General features: G+C 37.2%; 4 protein-coding genes across 12 annotated transcripts; 2 read left to right on the forward strand and 2 right to left on the reverse strand.

Moving 5' to 3' along the window:
* Positions 1-161: 161 nt before the first annotated feature.
* On the reverse strand, positions 162-11593 carry Ufsp2 (UFM1 specific peptidase 2). Of its 2 annotated transcripts, XM_070299478.1 has the most exons (13): positions 11379-11593; positions 6991-7071; positions 5187-5264; positions 3115-3338; positions 2744-2962; positions 2352-2579; positions 2088-2255; positions 1909-2002; positions 1541-1804; positions 1231-1362; positions 1032-1158; positions 678-931; positions 162-582 (listed from the first exon to the last, which is right to left on the reverse strand). In XM_070299478.1, exons 4-13 carry the CDS (start codon positions 3151-3153, stop codon positions 371-373), a joined length of 1737 nt encoding a protein of 578 aa, XP_070155579.1. In that variant the 5' UTR covers positions 3154-3338; positions 5187-5264; positions 6991-7071; positions 11379-11593; the 3' UTR covers positions 162-370. The 2 variants fall into 2 exon arrangements, with proteins under 2 accessions (XP_070155579.1, XP_070155580.1); XM_070299479.1 differs by lacking the exons at positions 5187-5264; positions 6991-7071; positions 11379-11593 and having other exon boundaries at positions 3115-3433.
* On the forward strand, positions 3853-14497 carry LOC138935104 (tyrosine-protein kinase CSK). Of its 5 annotated transcripts, none has more exons than XM_070299480.1 (8): positions 3853-4089; positions 5582-5821; positions 10056-10453; positions 10664-11317; positions 11404-11599; positions 11682-11768; positions 11844-11936; positions 12010-14497. In XM_070299480.1, exons 2-8 carry the CDS (start codon positions 5801-5803, stop codon positions 12103-12105), a joined length of 1545 nt encoding a protein of 514 aa, XP_070155581.1. In that variant the 5' UTR covers positions 3853-4089; positions 5582-5800; the 3' UTR covers positions 12106-14497. The 5 variants fall into 5 exon arrangements, with proteins under 5 accessions (XP_070155581.1, XP_070155582.1, XP_070155584.1 ...); XM_070299481.1 differs by having other exon boundaries at positions 11685-11768; XM_070299483.1 differs by having other exon boundaries at positions 5582-5677.
* Positions 14104-19304, reverse strand: LOC138935101 (uncharacterized). The gene is made up of 4 exons (XM_070299471.1): positions 18978-19304; positions 17873-18807; positions 15907-17605; positions 14104-15719 (listed from the first exon to the last, which is right to left on the reverse strand). The coding sequence occupies exons 1-4, from the start codon at positions 19141-19143 to the stop codon at positions 14659-14661; spliced, it is 3861 nt and encodes a 1286-aa protein (XP_070155572.1). The 5' UTR covers positions 19144-19304; the 3' UTR covers positions 14104-14658.
* On the forward strand, positions 19030-22514 carry LOC138935105 (uncharacterized). 4 transcript variants are annotated; one of them, XM_070299488.1, is made up of 4 exons: positions 19030-19130; positions 20381-20538; positions 20903-21539; positions 21708-22514. In XM_070299488.1, exons 3-4 carry the CDS (start codon positions 20926-20928, stop codon positions 22195-22197), a joined length of 1104 nt encoding a protein of 367 aa, XP_070155589.1. In that variant the 5' UTR covers positions 19030-19130; positions 20381-20538; positions 20903-20925; the 3' UTR covers positions 22198-22514. The 4 variants fall into 4 exon arrangements, with proteins under 4 accessions (XP_070155589.1, XP_070155588.1, XP_070155587.1 ...); XM_070299487.1 differs by lacking the exon at positions 19030-19130 and adding an exon at positions 19965-20031; XM_070299486.1 differs by lacking the exon at positions 19030-19130 and adding an exon at positions 19991-20198.
* Positions 22515-22598: the final 84 nt, after the last annotated feature.

Below are 22598 nucleotides of genomic sequence, written 5' to 3' on the forward strand. Positions count from 1 at the left end.
AAATATCTTTGCATTTTCTGGTTAATATTAATAAAATTTCGCATATATTTTATGTATTTTAAAACATAAAATAAAAATATTGTTAAATATTATAAGTTTAATGAGTTTGTAACATGATAGTATGACAAAACCAATATCAATTTTTTGTTACTTCTCAAATTTACTCACAAATATATATAATATTTATATATTCATTATTTATATTGTTGCATATATATCACCCAAGTTGAACAATATTTCACAAATGCATTGATACAAAATTGTGAAAATTGCTTTATATGAAGATGTATGTATTCTAATATTTAATAGAGAATTTCATTTTACTTATATATACATTTAAAAAATTAAATTATGTACAGTCTCTTTAACATCAGAAGGCTGTAGGCCTTTGTGGAAGGCACATATTATAAAATGCATCTTTTTTCCAAAAATCTTTTGTTTTCCATCCACACCATCCTTTATTTATTATAGTAGGTAAGTGCTCTATGCCTGTGTAATGTGGATCTAGAATTAAGAACTTTCCCTCTCCGGATGACTCGTCATAACTAACTCCCAGAATTGTATGAGCTAATACTCCCCCACCTACAAGACATCAAAAAATTGTACAGAACAAAATGGAAATATTTTGTAAAATACATTCAATCATTATATCTGTAGAACATGAAGAAAAGAATTACCAATCATAATAGGTGTACCCTGTGTGTCAAAATGTTTTACAAGTTGTGGAATTAAGGCCGACATCTCCTCTCCGCTTGATACATAAAGTATTTTTACATCTATATTAAGGAAAGTCTGCAGCACAAAACTTACTTCAGTCGAACCAATCCACTGTTTACTGCCAATAAATGTGGAAGGTTTATCGCCTATGTCGACTAAACATTGTTGAATTTTGCGATGAGAAGATATTGGCATTTCAGTATAACCTTGTAATCTATAATATACAATAGATTAGAGCTTGCTTGTATACATATTTCACTAGCAAAAAAAAAAAACATTGTAAAATATAGTTATTTTATTTGACATTTTATTACCTGTACCATGAAATGATGGTTTGAAGAGATCTGTAGGCACATCCCCATCCATTATCGTCAAAATTATTTTGCATATAGTGATGATACGAATATAAACCATCCACAATACTGAGTTTTCCTGTAATATCTAATAAATATATTATAGTAATTATATAAGAATTTCAAAATTATAGTAAATCTTAAGTGCTTAAACATATACCTTTATGTAAAAGAGCTTCATGAGGATTTAGAAGTATCTCGTTTGCCTCAAAATTTATAGCATTTCCAGGTCGAAAATATGGTTTAGTTAAATCTAATGCTAAAGCTTTGTGTAAAGCCCTACGATATTCCACTGAAATTATATGACTCGTCTGTATAAAAGCAAATAGATGACACGTATATTACTGTGCATCATTAAAAACGTGCGGTAATATTATATGCTACTGTAAAAATGATACATAGGACTTGACAATCGGAAAATATATTATATGACTAATAACAGCCAAATCACGATACAAGGGAAATCTTACTTGTGCTATCGTTAGTAAAATCACCAGGATATACTATTGTGAATAAATGCCCACAGCCTCGAGGTTTAAAATGCATGACTTCCGATAACTTTGCAGATAGTTTTATATCTTTATACTGGGGATTTTGTTGCTGCATTTCAATTAATCTAATGTTCCGACAAATGGACTCGACTAGAATTGCATGCAACTCGGCTGATGTCGCATTTAAACTTACTAGCGACAATGCATTGATGCTTAGATTGCATTCTAAACTGTCAAAGGATCCTGTAATGAGAATATCGATAAATTAAAAACATAATATATTGATATCTACAATATTTACAGATTATTATATTTTGAAAAATCGTATCTTGTTTTGCAATACTCACGTTTGATATGCTGCAATACAGGAGCATATCTGATAGATTCTTCAGAATTTTTCTCACCTGATATCTTCAATAACATATTCGCATGTATGATATTCTGTGAAAATTAAAAAGATAATTAAATTATATATAAAAATAATAACTTTTCCAAATGTATATAAATTTAGATTCTGGAAACATACCACAGGTCCAATATTATGATTTATATTATTTGATGCAGTTGAAGATTTCTCGTGTTCTTTAGACAAGGATAAAAAATCTTTTAGCATTGCATCTTTTAAACTGTCATCAGTTCTAAATAGATATACATTATTCGCAGGAAAATGTATTCCTATTTTTCCAGATGCAATCTATAACAATGTAAAGTTATGCAATTTGTATGATGTATAAAACTATGAAATAAAATATTGACACACATGTCAAATCAAACAAGAAAAAAATCTTACATTTTTTCGTGATTCTTGTAACGCTTCCAATATTTTTTCATCTTGAGCAACCAATGGAAAATTTGCTTGTAATCTAATATACACAAATTGTCGAGAAAGATCATCTTCACTAATAATACTGAGATTATTAACAGCTTCCAATTTTTGATGCACATAAAAGTATGCCTGCATATCCAATGCATTGTGCGAATATTTTAAAAGTAAGGGATTATCTGTAATATCGATATCCTAAACAAATAAATATATATATTATTAATCCATGCAATATTTATATTGTTTTATTGTTTCACAATAATAAGGCAATTTCTAAATAAATATACCACAAATACTTCATTGAATATTAATACATGTGTAAATGGCGTATCACATATAAATGATATCTATATAATCACCTTAAAAACATCAGGATTTACTTCTTTACATTCACCAATGTGCAATATACCACAAAAATATATGTCTGCGGGTAGATTGAATTGCAATGTTGTATAATCAATTACATTTTCATCCTCATTATCATGCGAGTTTAAACTGAATGTTAGGATTACTAATGTATTATTGTACATAATACCATAAAGATAACCACTTGCTGTAGTTTCCATACATTCTAATCGCTGAAAATAATATTTCAACACCGAATGTATTATTGTATTTAAGTATATTGAACGAAAAAATAATATCACACTAATGAAGAGATAAGTGTCTCTATTTGACAATATGGATTGGATACTTTTGAATTATTGTTGATTGAAACAACGTCGTTTACCTGCAGAATATTCGACAAAATCTGTAATTGCAATGCCATCGTGTTGCAATAAAATCAAAAATAAGATTACGATCAGAAGAGCTCTGTATTGTCAACGGGAGCAATCACCATATGGAAATTGTAAGAAATTACAATTCTAAAACACGAACCATCTAGATTAGGAGGTTAAATCCGTACTTGCCAAAGTTTCGAGAAAACGCATAGTAAACTGTTCTCCAAACCACCTATCATAAATTAAATGTCAATAATATATTTTAGGAAAAGGGATTCATTCATTAGAAACATATATTTTTATTAATTAATTAACGAAAATCCCGCTTCTTAAACAATAAAAGGCGCCTTATCTAAAGCGATAACATTATGTACATGCAATATAACTGCTCGTATAAAATCTCAAAATTTACTCCGAGTAGCTAGCGTCTGATCGACCAATCAGAGCAAAGAAAGAAATGTCGTTTCTTTGTTCTGATTGGTCAATCGACCGCTACTTCTGGATATCAATCGTGTAACTTTTTCCCTAGGGCAGACCGTGAAAAGTGAAAAATTTTGCTATTAATTTCAATTAATTATTATTTAATTAAATATTGAAATGTAGCACCCGTTCAGGGAACTAAAAGTTCATCCTATTATCGTTGCAATCACTAGCGCGGACAATTTCAGGATCTCGTGCGCGGATCAAGGTTCTCCTCTCTTCTATATCTCTATAGTCTATGATCGTGCGTAGTAAAATGTAAAATGGCCGTCCGACTCGACCTGAATGAGTGACGTTTCTCGCAAGGTGTTCCCGTACGCGATTCGCGCCGCGCGGTGCTTCCATGAAAATTCGTGCGCGTCAACGCGCACAGCTGTCACAGCGTGTACCGCGTCCGTCAGCATCCTTGTCCGCGCCTAAGATTCGGCCGATCACGCGGCCAGAGACGTGCGCCTCTTTCTACGGCCTCCACGGCGGTTCAGTTTCGCCGCAAACGCATTTAGGTGTGTATTATCGCATTACGCGTATATACGCGCGTACATCTACCTGCCTACGTACGAAACGTCGACAGAGCGGCGCCAGGACCCTTCGTTCGGTGACGTTTTCCTTGTCTCGGGATCCGCGTGCGCGAGAGTTTGGTTATATTCGAGACGTGATTTTTTTTTCTCTGTCACTCTTAGTGGGCGGTATTTAAATGACAGATCCGAACAGATCTCGATGCGATTCCTTTGAACGCAAACTCGCGTCTGTTTTCTCAATCAAAATTGTCATTTTATTCGATTACATCAAGTTCTAATCGACCGCGAGAGAAAATACGTGAAGATACGTTATGCCACGGAAACGGAGCTCCTTAGTATTACCAAGAGTAATTTGTCTTTTCTAAAATAAAGTTTTGAAATTTATTACTACATCAGCAGAACTGAAATATTTCGTATTACATTGGCGATAGAGCAAAGATCATCGACAGAAAATACTGTGAATTAGATATCGGAATTTTAACAATGCGCTGAGCTAAAGATAATTTATATTACTTGCTTGAAATCGTTAAGTAATCAGTTTCTAAAATACACTTTATGATCAGTGGTTGAGAATAAACATCTGTCATTAATGTTTAACGAGAATAAAAAAACAGGTTTACGGTTTTATTCTATTTAGATGCTTCAATTAACGCAAAGCCTCTTTTCCAGATATTTTCCTAAACTGAAAATTATAAAAAGAGGTAAAGACAAATACAAATTGGGACTAATTGAACGTCTTCGTACAACCGACTCCTAAGGCTTTTCTCCGAAGTATGCTTCTTCGGGTCTCTGTATCCTCTCTGACATCATGATCGGGTTCGATTTGCGGCGCGAGAGGAACTTTGTACGAAACGACCGAGTGATTAACGCATCCCGGGGTCTGGCGAACTGGCCCCGGTGGTCTCGTGTGAACCCGGGCAATTAGCAATTGACTAATTATACGGTTAACGGGCGACGCTCGCGCGCGATGAATAACGTAGTCGTAGCTTAATTGTGCCCCTCAAATGGAACGTTCTTCATTCTTTCCTGTTAATCGCGGCTGCAAACTCGAGAGCGAGATTCTTATCCTATGTTCTTCTTACCTAATTAATTCGGCTTGAGGAAGACACCGACGAGAACGTGCGACCTTCCGCCGAATGACGGGACTTGAAGCGTTGCGTCTGTATACGTAAAAAAATATATCGGTAAAAAGGTTTTCCCATTATGGGAAAACATTTCAAGCAATAGCGAAAAAACACAGTTCTGTATTCTTATCTTCTACATATACGTAACACTACATTTAACATTAAATACTTCATTTACAAATATTGATGATATTGGATTTTGGATATCCGCTTATTATTTCTTGCAATCGCACCGTTATTCTCGTAATGATCTATGCAATACTTATTTATAGATGTTTTAAGTATGAAAAATATATGTAATATAGAAATTGAGATGAGGATAGAAATTTAACAATTTTTTATTTCTGTTTCAGAGGAGCAATATTTTTGGAAAATGGATACTCGATGCAAAGCATAGGTGTGCTTCCAAAACACTTTGCATTACGCTAGATTAATCTCCGCATTCTATCGTGAGTTAATTTCGAGCGAGACAGATTCGAAGAGATTAATGTTACGATGCGTACACACAGCAGAAGCTAAAAATTTCGCGTTCCATTGCTGTTTCAACGGAACTCTATTTTATTCAGCACTCTATGTTTTGGCACGAGGCGCGAGTAAGTATGCTAGAGAGATTCGAGAGACGAGAGATAAACGCTGCTTTTTGTGTTCATTTCAATTCTCCCTTTATACGAGAACCAAGTGCCGAGTGTTTGATCCCGCTACTCAATGGTGGTACCATTCGCGTTTCACGCATTCCACGATACGATCTACTTGTATACTCGACGTTGCTTTGGACGGTTCGCTTTTATCGGCGTCGTTAAAAATTATATGAATCAAATATGAACAAATTTGAGATATACCAGGATAAAATAGTAAAATTTATTCATTTAGTTTTATGTATTATCCGTTTTAAGATTTGTTAAAATCAATAATGTAATCGCCCTATTTGATCAATATACATAATGAATAATTATAGAAATAACTTAGAAAGCAAATATGATATATATATTAGAGCCCGCAGAAACGATAAAATATGTATCCATGCGATTTCATCCTTTAATCACTTAATTCGAAAATTATTCGTAGATTAGCAGTCTTGTTGGACAACGAATTCATGCCAAGAAATTGTTTCTAGAATTCGTATACGAAAAAAAGAGTGATCTTGTATATCTTTCGATCTTATTGCGTTGCCACGCGCAAGAATGATTAATGAAATTTCGCGTTTTGATCGTGTGATTATCCCGTCAGCGAGCTAATCCGGAGACCGGTCGGTGCGATTGAGAGGAGCGCGAGGTGTCTTTTACGATGGTCGCGAAACATTCGGAAATTACATTGCGGAACAAGTGTAAGATGAGGAGAATTGAAGGTTTGTTGTCCTCTCTTCCTCTCCCCGTTGTGCGTGCGGGATGTCAGATGGAAAACGGTGGTGCGGGTCACGGTACAGTAACGTGTACTGTTAAAGAGCGCGGCAATACCATGGGCTTGTTCGCCGGGCGCGAATCTGTTGCACGCGCCCGCACTTGCCTCTTCGTCTCTCACTGTCTCCTCCTCCTCCTCCTCCTCCCTCCGTTACCTCATCCTCCTCTTCCCCGCGTCTTTCGCGGCTCTTTTACGCTCTCTCTATGCGGGATATTAATAGGATCGCGGTGCGTGCCGGGCACGAGCCTCGCGTAAATCGCTTTCGCGAAGCCAGCGATCTTGAATATTTTGTTGTCTTGTGTGGACGATCTTACGTGAATCAGCTATGTGGAAAATTTTCGTTCGCTGTCAGTGTAATACATACCTAATTTGATGAATACGAAACATTCGATCTCGTTGCGGTGATTCCGTCCGTTTGGGATTTCTTAAGCTTTTGGAGAGTATTCTAATATAATAAAAAAAATATAGATATTTTGTGTATTATATTTTATATAATTTTTTTTATTTATTATATATTTTATATTTGTATTTTTTTATTTTTTATATAATTTTTTCTGTTTGTTATATAGATTGTTGTCTCTCTTTAAGAAGATGAAGGAAAATTTTTCAAGTTCTGGACAGATATATTTCGATACGCGAATTCTTTTTCAACGTATAATCCTGCTCTAAGTAAAGAGGCTTCTAGTAAATAACCCATATTCTACGAGAAGATACGAGATACTCCGCTCATAGGAATCCTTTTCGCCCTGCTCGTCGGAAGCCAATGGGAATCCTGGTTATTCCAATTTATTGTTCAGTCCAGAAAGCTTATGGTCGTGTTCACACTGCAATCTCATCACGGGGAAACACTTTTTGCCGGTAAACGTAGGCTTTCCATGTGCGAATATAATCACGTCGCTCCCGGCAAAATATGAGCGCAATGCGAACTCTGCGGTCTGCGGTTCATATAAAAGCATCCCGATAGTGAATCACTAAAAGCTAGAGCTCGGAAAATACTCATGTAAACAGAAACTTCCGCGTCGGCCTTGAAATCTACATATGAAACGCATAATTGCGTCTTCGTTTTCTGTTAAAATTAACATAAACGTATGACATAGCAATTTATTATTCGATCGATTCGAGATATTTTACGAAGTTTCTTGAGCCTTTTTTCTCGCGAAACGGGCACGCAATGATATTTGCCTTGTAAAATACTTGATTTACTTTGCATTTCTATATCTCTGATAAGCATGCTTGGAAACTTGAGAATTCTAGCCATTTTGCTGTATCAGAAACGAAACAGTATATAATTTCTTGTCCATTGATCGGTAAAGTTTTTTCTCACGATTGACGATGTATTTTACTCATTAAATATTTTGTACATACGGAATCTTTACAGAAGCCGTACGCATTTCCTTTGAATTATTGATATTGGTTGAATCATTGATACGGATAGTTTACGTCATACAAATGGCAAATTTATAACTGCATATATATTGTACATAGCTCTCTTAAGTACTCGGTTGCATGCGATGGAACAGTTTTGCATAGTAGCTTTTTTTTACATACGTTATGCATCGCTGGGAAGAATTAACGTCGCGTGCAGCCGATAATAAATTTCATTAGCCTCAAATCTACGCGGTCGTGCAGTCGGATAATCCAACAAGCGCGACAGCGAACGTGTATTACACATGTACGCATCGCGCATTCGGATTCGATATTGATATTCAAAGCGTTTCGCGTTTGACGGGCGCGATGCTGTTTTTTGGCCGAATAAAATTCCGTAAAGAAAAATACGGGAGGTGATCTCTGACCTATAAAATTCAACGTTTAACTCTCCGTTGTTGTTTCGTCGAATGTTACGTGCAAACAGCGTGATCTGAATTATGCAGTTCTATCAGATCATAAATTCGATCGCGGTGTGAGTCCGATATTTTTCAAAACGAAAAGTATCTCGCCTAATATTCCCTTCCGTATTTCGTATTCTTCTCGACGCGCGCGTAAAGCTTGACCGTTCTCATCCGTCTGTTTCGAAATCCGGAGCGGGGACATACGATATAAATGTGATTGCTTGGAAGGGGAGGGGATTTACGTAACAGAACGATTCGCATATTATTATTATTATTATTATTATGTTTCGCTCAACTATACGTTTTCACGTGACATAACTCGCTCGTTCGTTTCTCTTTCTTTCTTTCTTTCTGTCTGGCGGGCATCCGACCAAGGATAGCTTCTCAGTTGAATTATTCAATATTTGCCGGTATGATGGATTTGTTTCTTCTGTTATCGTACCTGATCATGATACAGATAACGTAAGGAAATCATGCTGGGAAGCATTTTCTTTAAAACAGCTATTCTCTGCGTTACGAAGCGTATCGTACGTGTTGTAATGTTTCATTCATCTAAATTGGCGGAAATATTTCTCCGAGTGTCTCTCGCATGCGTGTTCCGATAAATTGATCCGATCTGACAAAATTCCGTTATCAAAATATGATACGATAGAGAATATATTCAAATATCAAAATAGATGCGATTTATGATTTCTCGCAATAAATTTTCAATCGGAAATGTCCATCCTACGTAGAAATTATGTCGCTTAGTCAGATTCTGATAATTATAGGCCTACCACGCTTATTCGTGTTACAATCGTTGTGAAAATAATACGCGGCCAGTATGACTCACCTATCATACACGTCCCGTGTATGGACGTGCGGCGCATCGTAATACGGCAGATGAGCATCGCGGTAATATAGTGCCTTGAAACAATAGGCACTTCAGACTAACTACTGTATATTAAAACTCAGCGTGGTCTAGCGGATACGTGTACCGGTTGAATATGTATCGAGGTCCCATTAGCCTAACGAGTTTCAATTAATTATCGCTTCCTCACGGATGCGCGCATTACGTCGCATCTCTGGAATAATTGAGTCGTCCCGACTCAATTATCACCTCGCAACTTCACTTGTATTTTCGTACATAATTTCTTTTCTTTTCGCGGCTTCTTGAGATAATCCCGGATAAAAATTGAAAAAGAACTATCGAGTATGCAACTATTTAACGATCTAATTTAACATTCTCCCCAGTACAGGAGAAAGTAGAAGAATGATTATCCATTATGTTCATGACCCGAAAAGACCTTTATCTCGAAAGAAATCTAAACTACAAGATTAAACCGAATATGTACAAGGATCATTGTACGCGAACCTCGACAATATGAATATTGTTTGTAACAATCATATTTAACATTTTTATATATTTTTTAAAATGTTGGAATTACGCCTTGGTATCTCGAACTCTTCTACCGTCTCACATTTTTATTTTGTGCCCTGCGTTATATTCTATATATGAATCATGAACGTACCGGAACATCTCTAATATGCGTCTTATTTAATGAGGCATACTGAATAAATCACGCCCGCTCATGTGAATGCGCTTCATTCATCTTCGCAGGTTGATAGAGCCTACTGTGCGGCAGCTGCCATGCCAACGTACCACAATGCGGGTGGCGGATACCCGAATGTGTCAGCACCAGCGCGACAAGCGAAGCTCGACGGCAATCAAAATCATCACACTATCCCTTCAAACGTAACGTCCCATCCCCTCATACAAAACAACACTCAGCAGCAGCAGCACAGCGTTCCTTCAAACCTGTCTGCAGGTAACATTCCGTCCCATCCAGTATCACCGACGATGACCACGCATTCGAGCGTCACCAACCCGAACATCACCACGCACGTGAACGCTGCGTCTTCGCCGGTGATTCTCATCTCGAACGCCATTAATCCGGGCACTAACACCACTGCGTTGCCGGTAAATCCGCGACACGAGGTGAAGCTAAACGCGATGCCGTAAGTACATCACTCTATAACGCGTTTAGCTAACATTTATAGATGTAACAATTTGAAGATTGGTCATGTTTACTAACTTTAAAAAAGTAGGATATGCAAAAATTGATATAGACTTACAGACATATGAATCGAATATTTTTCATGTGTACTTTAAAAAATTGAACGTTATAAATTAAAAAACTATATTTTATTTACTATGAAATTTTACAGATGGTTCCACGGAAAGATATCTAGAGAAACGGCAGAAAGATTATTGCGACCGCGAGAGGACGGTTTGTTCTTAGTTCGCGAGTCAACGAATTTCCCCGGAGACTACACGCTCTGCGTATGCTACCAAGGACGCGTACAGCATTATAGGGTGAAATATAAAAACAACCAATTGACGATCGATGATGAAGAATTTTTCGAGAATCTGGCGCTCTTGGTGGAGCATTACGAGCAGGATGCGGACGGTTTATGCACACAGCTAACGAAATCCCTACCGAAACAGGGCAAGCAAGATTTCTGCGTGGACCCAAAGGCATTTGTAGAAGCTGGCTGGGTAATTCAGACTCACGAGTTAGAATTAAGAGAGTGCATCGGAAAGGGAGAATTTGGCGATGTACTGTTAGGCGTCTATCGAGGAGAGAGAGTCGCAGTGAAAATGCTGAAGGATAACAGCGAGGCGGCGCAGAGGTTTTTGGCCGAGGCGAGTTTAATGACCTCCTTGATACATGACAATCTGGTTAAATTACTCGGTCTCGTTTTTAATAATCAACATATGTACCTGGTTACGGAATATATGAGCAAAGGATCCCTGGTGGATTATTTACGCTCGAGAGGAAGATTACACGTTTCCAAAAAGGATCAGATAAACTTTGCATAGTACGTAAGAATGAACGTTCGTTCGCACCGATTATAAAATATTTAAATGTGTATTACTAACCGCGCATTTTTAACGTATATTGTAGCGATACGTGTGCTGGTATGGCGTATCTGGAATCCAGACATGTTGTTCATCGGGATTTGGCAGCGAGAAATGTTCTTGTGGCAGAGGACAACTCCGCTAAAGTATCCGATTTCGGGCTAGCACGAGACGAAAACTTTTCTCTCGACGGTGGAAAGCTGCCAATTAAATGGACTGCACCAGAGGCTTTAAAACAAAACGTAAGTATATATTAATCTGTAATAACTTATAGACGACTCAAAGATATATTGTTATAATATTATATTATATTGCTGTTTCCAGAAGTTTTCAAACAAGTCTGATATGTGGAGTTTTGGAATCCTCCTCTGGGAAATTTATTCCTTTGGTCGTGTGCCGTATCCGCGAATTGTAAGTAATATTGTCGTATTGAACTTTTATAAAAATCATGCGATATATTTTGTTTATACGTTATTATAATTACAGCCATTAGCCGATGTTGTAAAGTGTGTAGAAAAAGGGTATAAAATGGAACCACCAGATGGATGTCCTATAGAAGTGTACGATATTATGAGACAGGTAAATTAAACTTTAATCTTTGCCATATATTATATACATCACATTATTTTAGTAACACATTGTTTTTTGATAGGCATGGGATTTACAGCCAGAAAAAAGACCGAGTTTTCACGATATAAAAGTAACACTCGGCCAATTAAGAGCTGAGTATACCAAAGGCGTGAATTAAAAAAAAAACTTAATACATTTAAAAGAAAACTTTAATGAACTTAGCGAGAACTGAGAAAACGGGGACTGATACGTCTGAATGGTTTTTCGTTTTCAGAGCGAAAAAATAGTGGTTCTGCATATTTTTATTAGAAAGAAAAGAGACAAGACCTCTCTCGATTGTACATTGTATACAAAAAATAGTATTCGCATTGCTTATATTTATTGTTACTTTAGTTTTTGAAATGTGTGGGGAGAGTTCTAATTTTTATATAGTAATATTTTTTGCACAAGTATTATCTATGGTCAATCGTGCCTTTGTCCAAGTTGACATTCTCGACCAAGAAATTCAACTTGTACATATATCTGGACAATGAAATCCAGATATATTTGGAATAAAATCAACAGAGATTTAAAGATGCGCAATTGCCTACCTAACTTTCAATGGTCATGTTTTTTTGAAGTTTATCATGGCAATGATAAAAATAACTGACTTATAGCTCGTGACTATCATGGTTTTTTTTAAGTAATTCAAGTTTTTACATTATAGCACACAGGTAACATATATGTACAATGTATTAAATTTAGATTCATTATACATTACGCTATGTATTTACATTTGCATTTATTTAATCTTGGATCATTGGTTATTATCTCGTTCTTTGTTAAAATTATATTAAAAAATTTTATTTGCAATTTATATTATTATAAATGTAAAATATATATTTCAGTAATCATATATTGCAAGTACTTGTTTAGTTTTTTAAGTTCTTGATCAAAGATTTGTCATAAGAAATATTAATTTTTAACTAAATTATATATATCGCATTTTTTTATAACACACCATTACTTTGATTGCTTGTAATGGGGGTGTACATATATTTCTCTCTGTAAATATTTTTGTATATATTTACTCATCAAAAATAATATTTGAAAAACAATTGATATTGATTGAGAGATTTAACAAAAAATATTTTTTCTTTTCTTTTTTTTAGGTTTAAGACTAACACACGTATTATGAACGAATGTCCATATGCAATTGTTGCACCACGCCAAAAAAAAAATTATCACTTTATCGAGAAAAAATTTGATATATCAAGTATATACATTGTTTTCAATATCATTGTGTTTTGTAATCTATCTCTCTTTCATTCGCACATACACATACACATTTTTCATAAAAGATTCTGCCAACAATAATAACGGACTAATTTCGTGAATGTTTGACGGCCGTATCTCGCTAAATAGTAGCTACAAGAGCTACTACAGAAAAGATCAAATATTTATTCTTTAAGATATCACGCGCGAGTGACAAGAAATCTGTAAAATTGTAGATATTAAATTCTTGTATATGCCACATAATTACAACAAAAATTAATAAATTTTTCATTAATTATATATAAATATCGAGATATCTAATATATATGTATATGCAACAATCGTAAAATACTGTGTATTAAATTGACACTGTATTACGCGATGATTTGTTAAACTTTGAAAAGTGACGATGGAGATATCGCTCAGTTCCTTTTAAAACGAAATCTTTCATAATAAAAGCAGAGATTGTCGTGACTGATTAAATACTTCACAATAATAGGTTCGATCTTTCTTCCACAAGTGTCTCTTTAGTCTGCAGTTAGACGTAGTTCTATAAGAGATCTAGAGCATATTTATCGTAAGCATATGGTCCGTTTGTAACTTTGATATTACAGTATGTACTTGAGGAGTACATGTATTAATAATGTGTATTAACACGGCTCTAACTGGCTAATATTTTGAATTGCTTTTTCATTGTAAAGTTTGGTATTTGTATGTATTTACAATTTGCGCGAACATTAACTCTTCCACACATAAATATAAATTTCACATTACTTGTATAAATTGTATCTCTATTTTATCTTCGACATCTCGATCTATGGTGAAACATTATCTTGTTATTCATTGAAAATCATTATACATATATAAAGCAGTATCATGTGACGTTGGTTTTGTGTATTTTAATATGTGAATACGATGGGATTCCATACATTATTGCGATATTAGTTTTCTTACAATGCGTTTTAAATTGGTTTTTTACTGATAAGCGCTCGATTTTAGGGAATGTAAGAAATCTAATATATATTAAATAAATAAATTAGAGATCGAAAAATCACAAAGGAATTAAAACCGTACTTGATATGCAAATGTTCATGTTGTAATGATTACATGTCGGTTCGATGCGAGTGTACATGGGATACGTGACGAATACTTTCTCTCATTATTTTGTAGAATTCGAATTAAGCATAATTCTGGGAAAGCGCATTGAAAACTTTATTGTCATACACTATTACTACGTCACAATTTTAAAGATTCTCATTAGACGGCTATAGCGACGAGAATAGATCACTAGCGAAAGAATAAAAGTTATTAATAAAGGAACGAAGTTGTACTGTACTCTCTCTCTCTCTCTCTCTCTCTCTCTCGATAGTTATGTATTTTATTTAACCTTTTCAGCGAGATTGTAAATAACATATTTTTATATTCCGAATTATTTGTTGGTATCAATAATATACCGTATAAATCCTTTTATTAGTTGCTAGATAATAATAAACACGCTGGGATTTTCGTACGTATTCGTATTTATTTCAGTTTGAAATCCGGAATAATCGTGAACGTTTATCACGAATTCATCGTCAGCTATAATATTATCGACAATTGCGTGTTTTTGCACATTAAATGCATTATTATTCATAATATCGTCGTGCGAATATTCGCGTAAAACTTGTTTAAATTTAATATCACATTCTCTCATTTCTGATATTTTATCACGCATTTTTATAACTTTCGATAACGTCCAGAATTTTTCGCTGCTCCTCAATTTGCGTATTTTCCTTTCTTTGATCATTCTTACATTTTCGTTACGTCTCACTTGATAGAATTTTTGAGATACATTTTTTCCAATACGTTTCAAAAGCGAAAAAGGATATGGATGATTTTGCGTATTTGAACGATTTTTTAATCGACTGCGTGTCAGGAGATTTCTCTGGACCTTGTAAGGGCGTCCCGGATTACGTATCTGCGTCAGATTACAATCACGACTCGATGTATCGATCAATAAACATTTCATATCGTTTTCTTTATCTCGAATTATCGAGTGTCTTATTTTACGCATCCCGTTGTATCCCTCTCCCGTAGAAACCCGTAATAAACTCGCGTCGCGAATATCACGTTTGCTGGTACCACCGGGTGTTTCTCGATTCGAATCGAGAGAACGATGCAAGATACTTGCGAGTGGATCGTGATCTTTTAAAATTACATCGGGGTGATTGCATTTCGGAACGTTTCTTCGTAAGGCATCAATGTTTAAACTTTTACGTAATATTGCGCCGCGATTCGCAAATGGCAATCTTCCGTTCAATGTAATTATTTTATTAACGAACGTAATCACGCGATTGACGATAATAGAAAATATTTCCGAGACAAAACTTTCTTCGTATCCTACACTGGAAGGCGGATAACGCGCATTATCCTCGTGACGAGTTTCCGAGGTATTTTTTGCGACATCGTTCCAGTGGGATAAACGTTTCCCAGCCGTAATTCCCGCTTTCGTTATCGGACTTGGATAAACTCCTATGTCGTTTCCGTTTCTCTCATTATCTGAATAAAAAATTGAGATTTCAAATCCTGTATTATATACCTAATATTCTACAATTTTACATTTATTTTCTGATAACTTTTTTTCCGAATTGAAAACAATTGCAAATTATAAAATGGAAGTGTGAAAAATCGTTTTAATTTAAGTTTGTTCTCCCAAGTATAGAGCTATTGGATTAATGACTCTTACCTGCCATATATTTATGTAGATTCTTGAATGGAGGAAAGAGATTTACTCTTAACAAAAAGGCGGATATTGTTGTTTTTTCCACAGATGTAGTCTGACACTGACGATCGAGAGAGACGCAGAGCTTTAAAAAATCTTCAAATCTTCGTAGAAACATATTACGCGAATAATTTTTTCCAGTAATATCGTGCGCGATAACATTTCTTAGATTTTCTATCGAATTGTATTTATCCAATTTTTCAATATCCGGATCGTTCGTTATACTCATCTCTCTTGTTGCTATTTTCTTACCGATTCTCCGCTTACTTCGATATTTACAATTTTCGTTATTATATACGATATTCGTCATCAATGAAACAATGTGAAATCTCGTTTTTTTCTTGCTTTTGCTTATTGGCACTTGATTTGCGCTCCGCTCCATCGTTTCAACCGCGGATAAGATTTCGTCGTTTTTATCTTTCTGTTCATCCTTGTGCCGGTCTCTCTTCGACTTTAATGTAATTTCTAGCGATGAAGTATAGTCGTTCGATGATTTTCGCTCCGTTTCCTCGATCGTACTCGAAATTGGCTCATCGTCCGTGACTTCTGCAATAGTTATGGTTTTCATCTCCGTCCGCTCAGCTTTCGATGACGAGACATCTTGCAAGCGCCTAGTCTCAATGTCGTATTCCTTAATTGCCTCATTCTTTCTCGAAATTACGATCGCCGTCTCTGCTTGTTTTTCAAACTGTCGTAGATCCGCCGAACTTGTAAATTCCTGCCGATCCATTATTTGGCCCAAGCCTCGATTCTCAATCGCATCTCGCAAACATTCGCAAACGTCCTCCGCATCGATCTTCTCGCTGAGCGTAATCGTGTCGCTCTCCGATCCCGTTAAAGTCCTCCCCGATTCATCGTCGACGACATTGATATACGCTTTGGCCATCCGACGTTTCGCTTCGCATGGAGTCTCCACGTCGCTTTTCCCATTGCATTTTCGCGCATTCCCTCCGTATCTCACGCAGACGTTCGACGTTAGCTTCATCGAGGACGACGGTTTGTCGACGTTACTCGCGTTTATCTTGACGATCCTCGGTCGGAGTTTTTTTTTAGCCTCATCGACACTCTCGTCCGATGTTGTCCTGTCGCAGCGGCAGTCCTCCGTGCTGGAAGATCGCTGAAGATCGGCTGTCGTAGAAGGTTCCTTCGTGGAACCGACACCACCTACGTCGTCCGTCGTAGTCTTCGATGGATTACCAGGCGTGCTGGTTGCTGGAACAGGGGCAGTGACTTGCGTTGACTTAGTTTCGGGCTTCTTCCCGCACGGCTTCAACAACAGCCTCTTGGGACTTCGCGGTTTTACGCAGACGAACGGATCGGGCGAGCGGGGTATGTCCGGCGGTAATGGGCTGTACAACAACCTTGGATCCCTGAATCTCGCCGAGTAACATGGTCTGGAGAATTCCTGCACGACGCGCGATGTCAATGTCGGCGCCGGAAACATCGCACATCGTCTACGATCAAACTCGGCCTCCACTTGACGAATCTTGTTTTGGATATTGCTCAGCCGAGTCTCCGCGATCGCACGCTGCGAGCGATAAGGTGCGAAATTCACGTTCACTCGTTCATCGCATTCCTTTTGTCGCAATATCGATAGGAAATCTCGTAGCTCGGCATCGGACTTTAGAGCGAGAACCGTGGGATCTATAAGATCGGTTTCCACCTTGGAATAGTATAATGTAAGTATTTTTAATAATGTTTAAATTAATAATTTTATATAAATATTTCTTTAATTATATTTATGATTTAATTATATTTAGAATTTAATAGAATTAGAAACTTATATAACTTATTATCAGATTAGAGTTGTGATAAAATTTTTGTTTTATTATGATTATAATTTATTATTTTTTTATAAGATAAGAATCGTTAAACGTATGTGTACAGAGAAAAATAAAATTTTGAACATGCGATTTTTAACATTAAATACCTCCACACCGACGCCTTGAGTTTCCATAATCTTTTGATTGACGAGTCCCTCGACCTGTGCCTTTAGCAGATTCATTTTCAGCTGTACCAGAGTGAGGATCGGAATGATATTGGGCGGCGGATTGGCCGTCATGTGCAAATTGATGAGCGCATTAACTTGCTGCGCATTCCTTGACTCTGATAACAGCTGATCCTTTGTCAAAACGTTTATAGCCTTCTGCGCCTTTGCCATCGTATCCTCCATGGTGGTGGTTACATTTGAGCCGGGCACTTTGCGCAATATCAATCGCGTGGCGGCGCACGCGATGATACCCTGCATCGAAAGGAATTGAGATGCCAATGCTTGAAGATGCAGCGAGGACGGACAGCTTCTCTTTGCGCAGATGGTGTCGTCGGTGGTGGGCGCGCAATGATGCTCGTCGAGATCGGTATCGTAACGACAACCAATGGTTCGCGCGACGCTTCTGATCTGCGTCGAATCGACGTCCCTTCGCCCGCAGCATCCGCAATTCTGCGTGATATCTCGCGCGCGAACAGAGGGATCGTAAAACGGCACGGGTACGGGATAGGGATAATATGACGGTGGCGGCGGATAACATGCGGCTGGATAAGTTAATCCACTCGATGGATACGCCGTTGCTGTCGAAGGGGGCAAACCCGTCGCCATCGCCTGCGGCAAAGTCGGCGGCTGCTGTTGCTGCTGAGGCACCGGCGGTTGTTGACAATTACCGGGCAGGATGAAAATGGGCGCGGCATTGCTCACACACGCACGAATCTGATCCAAAATATTTTGCGGCAGCTGGCCGCAGCTGGGATTACTCGGCGGAGGGTTACATGGGTTTTGAAAGACGGGATGGCACGGATTTGTTACTGATTGCGGTGCACATTGATGCGTTACTACGTAAGTGTCCGGTTGGTAAACGTGAGCGAAGGGTCCTTGGATAAAGATGAGGAAAGTTGAAGTAGGGCAAGTAGTTTGATGTTTTGTATAAATTATATATATATGTACTTTTTAAATAAAATATATTAATTAATTTAATGATATTTAATTTATACGTAATATATTAAAAAATATTAACATTTGATTGGCACGATTGATTTTCTACCTTGAGAAGTTCCGGAGCACGGACCGCATGCAGCAGTTTGCATTTGCTGAGTACTGGTTTGCCGTTGTTGACATGTTGGAAAATTATACTGACTCGTCTGTACGGGTACGCTCTGACAGGGGGCGACCTGTGACATCGAGGCCACGTTACAAGGTAAATTAATCATCGGTATCAGAGGTTAGATCATTGATTTGCTTTAGGAATTTAGATCCCGGCTGCGGCTGTCATGTCCATTTATTTCAGTTGGTGATCAATAATGCATTATTCTGTTTCTTTCGTTTATTTATAGTTTAAGAGAATTACACTTGAAAATTTAGATTTTAACGATGTGGATGTGTCAAGCACGAGATGTTCGGTGCTTTTGTTAAGATTTGAAGTTGTAGCGACTCGTTAAAATAAAATTACGCTATCGATAGTTTATATTGTTGAAGAAAATTCCTTGGCGCATAAATAATTGCGAAGTGTGTCTTCTTTCAAAGTATTCGAGAAAGAATTATTGTAAAATAAAGGTGCTTTTCTCAGCTCTGCAAATATCTTTAATTCCGCATTTTAAATGTGTGTTCGCCACGAAAACTTCACAATTTATGCTCTACTCGAAGCTTCAAGTTCGTTACGACGGACGTTGCAAAAGACAATTTTTCTTTCGACATTTTAAAATCCGAAGTTCACGCGTCACCTGATTAAAATAAATCCGATTACTTATATAGATCCGATTAGAATGAGTAATTACTTTAATAAGACGGTAATCTCTGTAACGTAATTTAAAGTTACTTCCACTTTTCTTACGATCGATACCTTTTTCCGGATTAAATGCCGATGAAAATGTATATTTAAAGCGACGAAGACGTTAGCTAAACGGTTCGTCACGTTTCGTTCGCGGTATAAACTCGTTTGCGACATCATTAAAAGCCGATGAAAGTCGGCTTCGTTATCTTGAGAAAGAGTGGGGAGATATACCAGTTCATCGTGCTATGACTTTCTACGCAGCGCTCATTCATTAAGTACAGCTGAGCTGGCCCCTCGTGACACGGATGTCTCTAAATGAGAGACTACGGTAAATACGGTATCGCGATTGTGTGTGCTCGATATGTGTGCCATCTTTCGCACGACGAATAACAATATCTTACGAATTATACGCTTAAGGGAATTATCGTGAAAGAAACAATCTCTCGAGCCGTCGAGCAAATCCAATAGAAGAAACGTGACTGGATTTTATTAAATGTATTAGACTTACAGTTTGATGTGATATTCCTCGTCTAAAATTAGTTCTTTCTCTTTCTTACTCAAGATCACTTTACAAGAAATGAATAAAGAACATGGATTAAACAAAGAATTTAATTACTATATATAATGCAGATTAATAAAAATTAGAGAAAAAAAAAATAGTAATATTTTCCATTAAGTTTTTAGAATTGCCGACTGGGTCAGTGAAATGAATGAAGAATCTTCAATGAGACGAATGGAGGGGAGACTTATTCCGATTATGTAACAGAAATGGTGAACTTCTAGTTAGCAGTGGACTATAACTGGGAATTCAACGAGCGATTCTAGAATCCGCTGGGTAAAACATATTTGATAAATCATCTCTTTCATATTAATAATTCGTATATAATTGCGGGAGCTACTCGTATCATCTGTTTGGTTATTAGCGGAAACACTCGTCTACGTGACTCGTTCTCGGTTCTAACAATACGGCTAAAATGTTTTTAATTACACCGGCGATTCGTTGCATTTCGTGACGATAAACATTATTAACGTGCGCGGCACTCGTCGCGACAACGTTATTAGGACGAGGAGGGGCATAAAGAAAAAAAAAAGAGAGAAAAAAAAAGAAGAAAATTCCTCATAATTCTCGACTTTCCGGCTTTAAGCGCGCGCGCTTTCGCAGTGCCGGTGTCCTTAATTGCTGTCGTGTTTTATTACAGCGATATTATTTTTCCCTTTCGCTATGGCCGACCCAGATTTCCGCACCAAGTCGAGGGAGCAATGCCGATGCGAAGACTGCGATTTCATAAGACGGGAATTGATACAGGAGATGGTGCACGACCGTCGTTTCTGCGAGTCCGGCTCGAGGGAGTTTGTCGAGTTCGATTCCGTTGACATAGAGCATCTCGACGAGATTCGCGATTATACGACCAAGTTATACCGGGTGACGGCGCGGGTAAAATTTTCCGGCGAGACTTGCAGCTTCCCTCTCATTATCAAGTTGCCCAAGGCAAATGCGGAATCTCTGCCGTCCGGCCCTTTTCAAAATGAAGAGATGTTTTATAGCAAGATGACACTCGAGTACGGAACGGACGGTATACCCAAGTGTTACCTATCCGACTTGGGTCGATACGGTCGACCGGTCATAGTATTGGAGGATCTGTCCGCGCGCGGTTACGAACATGTAAACGATAAATTAGACGAGGATCACTTGAAATTGTGCGTAAAAGCTTTGGCGGCGTTTCACGGCAGAGGATTGAGACTGAAAGCGCGCAAATTTCCCATTTTCCGAGAATTTTATGCCAAACTGTCTGTGCCGGACAGCTTGTATTCTGTTCAACGGATGCTCGATGTCAGGTAAATCATCTCTTATCGTAATAAATACGTATGATTAAAAATAAAGCAACAATTTTAAACCATTATTTTACATAGATCGTGTTAATATTTTTTTAATAAAAAAAATATCACAAAAAATATCTAAATAGAAAGATTTATAAAGTATCCTCGATCTCTTATTGCTTGTAGCGTACATTTGAGCTTCGCGTCAAATCTCGACTCAAATCTCGTTGAGAAAATAAAAAGAAAGCTACACGTAATGGAAAGTTTGGCCACGGAGATCAACGACGTTTCGATCATCTGCCACGGTCATTTCACGCGGGATAACGTATTGTTCAAGCACGAGAACGGCAAACCGAGCGACGTAAAGATGATCGATTGGGAAACAATGAGGTACTGCTCGCCGGCGATCGATTTCGCTCTTATTCTCTTCACCAATATACCCGACGAAAGTGAACTGCCGAAAGTCGAGGCATTCTGCCGGAACATTTTGCGATTTTATTTGAACACCGTCAAGAAGGAGTATCCGGAAGCGATTCGCGAACTTTTGGAACGAGACATTATCGCCAAGCTGCTGCTGGGATATATTAGCTTGTGCGATGACGACCCGATTAGGATCACGTACCAAGAACTGGGGATGATGTTGCGTGTGCTCGATGGTCTAGGTAGCCTCGATTAGAACCGCTCCCGTTGTGTACATTGGCAGTTTATTTCATCTTCTACGATGTACGCGATATTTGTTCCACGTGTTAAGCTTTATCACAACTTTATCGCGCGTGTTCGCGATAAGGACATACGATGAAGGGAGTGTTATTGGCAGATATAAAAATGTGTGTTTAAAAAAGCATATATGTTATCGCTTTACATTTTACAAATTATTATATCATCGATGTTTAAAATTCGAGATACTTTTTATATTAAATTTTCCGTTTTATAATTATTCACACATATTTCAATTATTCGTTTTAAAATTATAAAATTACTCACCGTGTTTAATTCTTGCAACTTTTATCAATGTCTGTAAAAATGAGAAAAATGCAGCGATTTTTAAAAAGCACGAATTAATTGCGTCGCAATAAA

The sequence above is a fragment of the Polyergus mexicanus genome, unplaced genomic scaffold (assembly GCF_030449975.1).
Source record: "Polyergus mexicanus isolate NDT 795.1 unplaced genomic scaffold, iyPolMexi1.0 SCAF_7, whole genome shotgun sequence".
In the NCBI taxonomy this organism is placed as follows: Eukaryota; Metazoa; Arthropoda; class Insecta; order Hymenoptera; family Formicidae; genus Polyergus; species Polyergus mexicanus.

Coding starts and splice junctions, on each gene's coding strand:
- LOC138935104 (XM_070299480.1), top strand. CDS start 5,801: ATGTTTTGGCACGAGGCGCGA. Junction 11,600..11,681: donor CAGAGGCTTTAAAACAAAAC/GTAAGTATATAT, acceptor TGCTGTTTCCAG/AAGTTTTCAAACAAGTCTGA. Junction 11,937..12,009: donor TGTACGATATTATGAGACAG/GTAAATTAAACT, acceptor GTTTTTTGATAG/GCATGGGATTTACAGCCAGA.
- LOC138935101 (XM_070299471.1), bottom strand. CDS start 19,143: ATGATTAATTTACCTTGTAACGTGGCCTCGATGTCACAGGTCGCCCCC. Junction 18,808..18,977: donor GTGCTCCGGAACTTCTCAAG/GTAGAAAATCAA, acceptor TCTTTATCCAAG/GACCCTTCGCTCACGTTTAC. Junction 15,720..15,906: donor TCTACATAAATATATGGCAG/GTAAGAGTCATT, acceptor TTTTTTATTCAG/ATAATGAGAGAAACGGAAAC.
- LOC138935105 (XM_070299488.1), top strand. CDS start 20,926: ATGGCCGACCCAGATTTCCGCACCAAGTCGAGGGAGCAATGCCGATGC. Junction 21,540..21,707: donor CAACGGATGCTCGATGTCAG/GTAAATCATCTC, acceptor TATTGCTTGTAG/CGTACATTTGAGCTTCGCGT.
- Ufsp2 (XM_070299478.1), bottom strand. CDS start 3,153: ATGGCATTGCAATTACAGATTTTGTCGAATATTCTGCAG. Junction 1,805..1,908: donor TGTATTGCAGCATATCAAAC/GTGAGTATTGCA, acceptor TTCTCATTACAG/GATCCTTTGACAGTTTAGAA. Junction 1,159..1,230: donor TGAAGCTCTTTTACATAAAG/GTATATGTTTAA, acceptor TATATTTATTAG/ATATTACAGGAAAACTCAGT.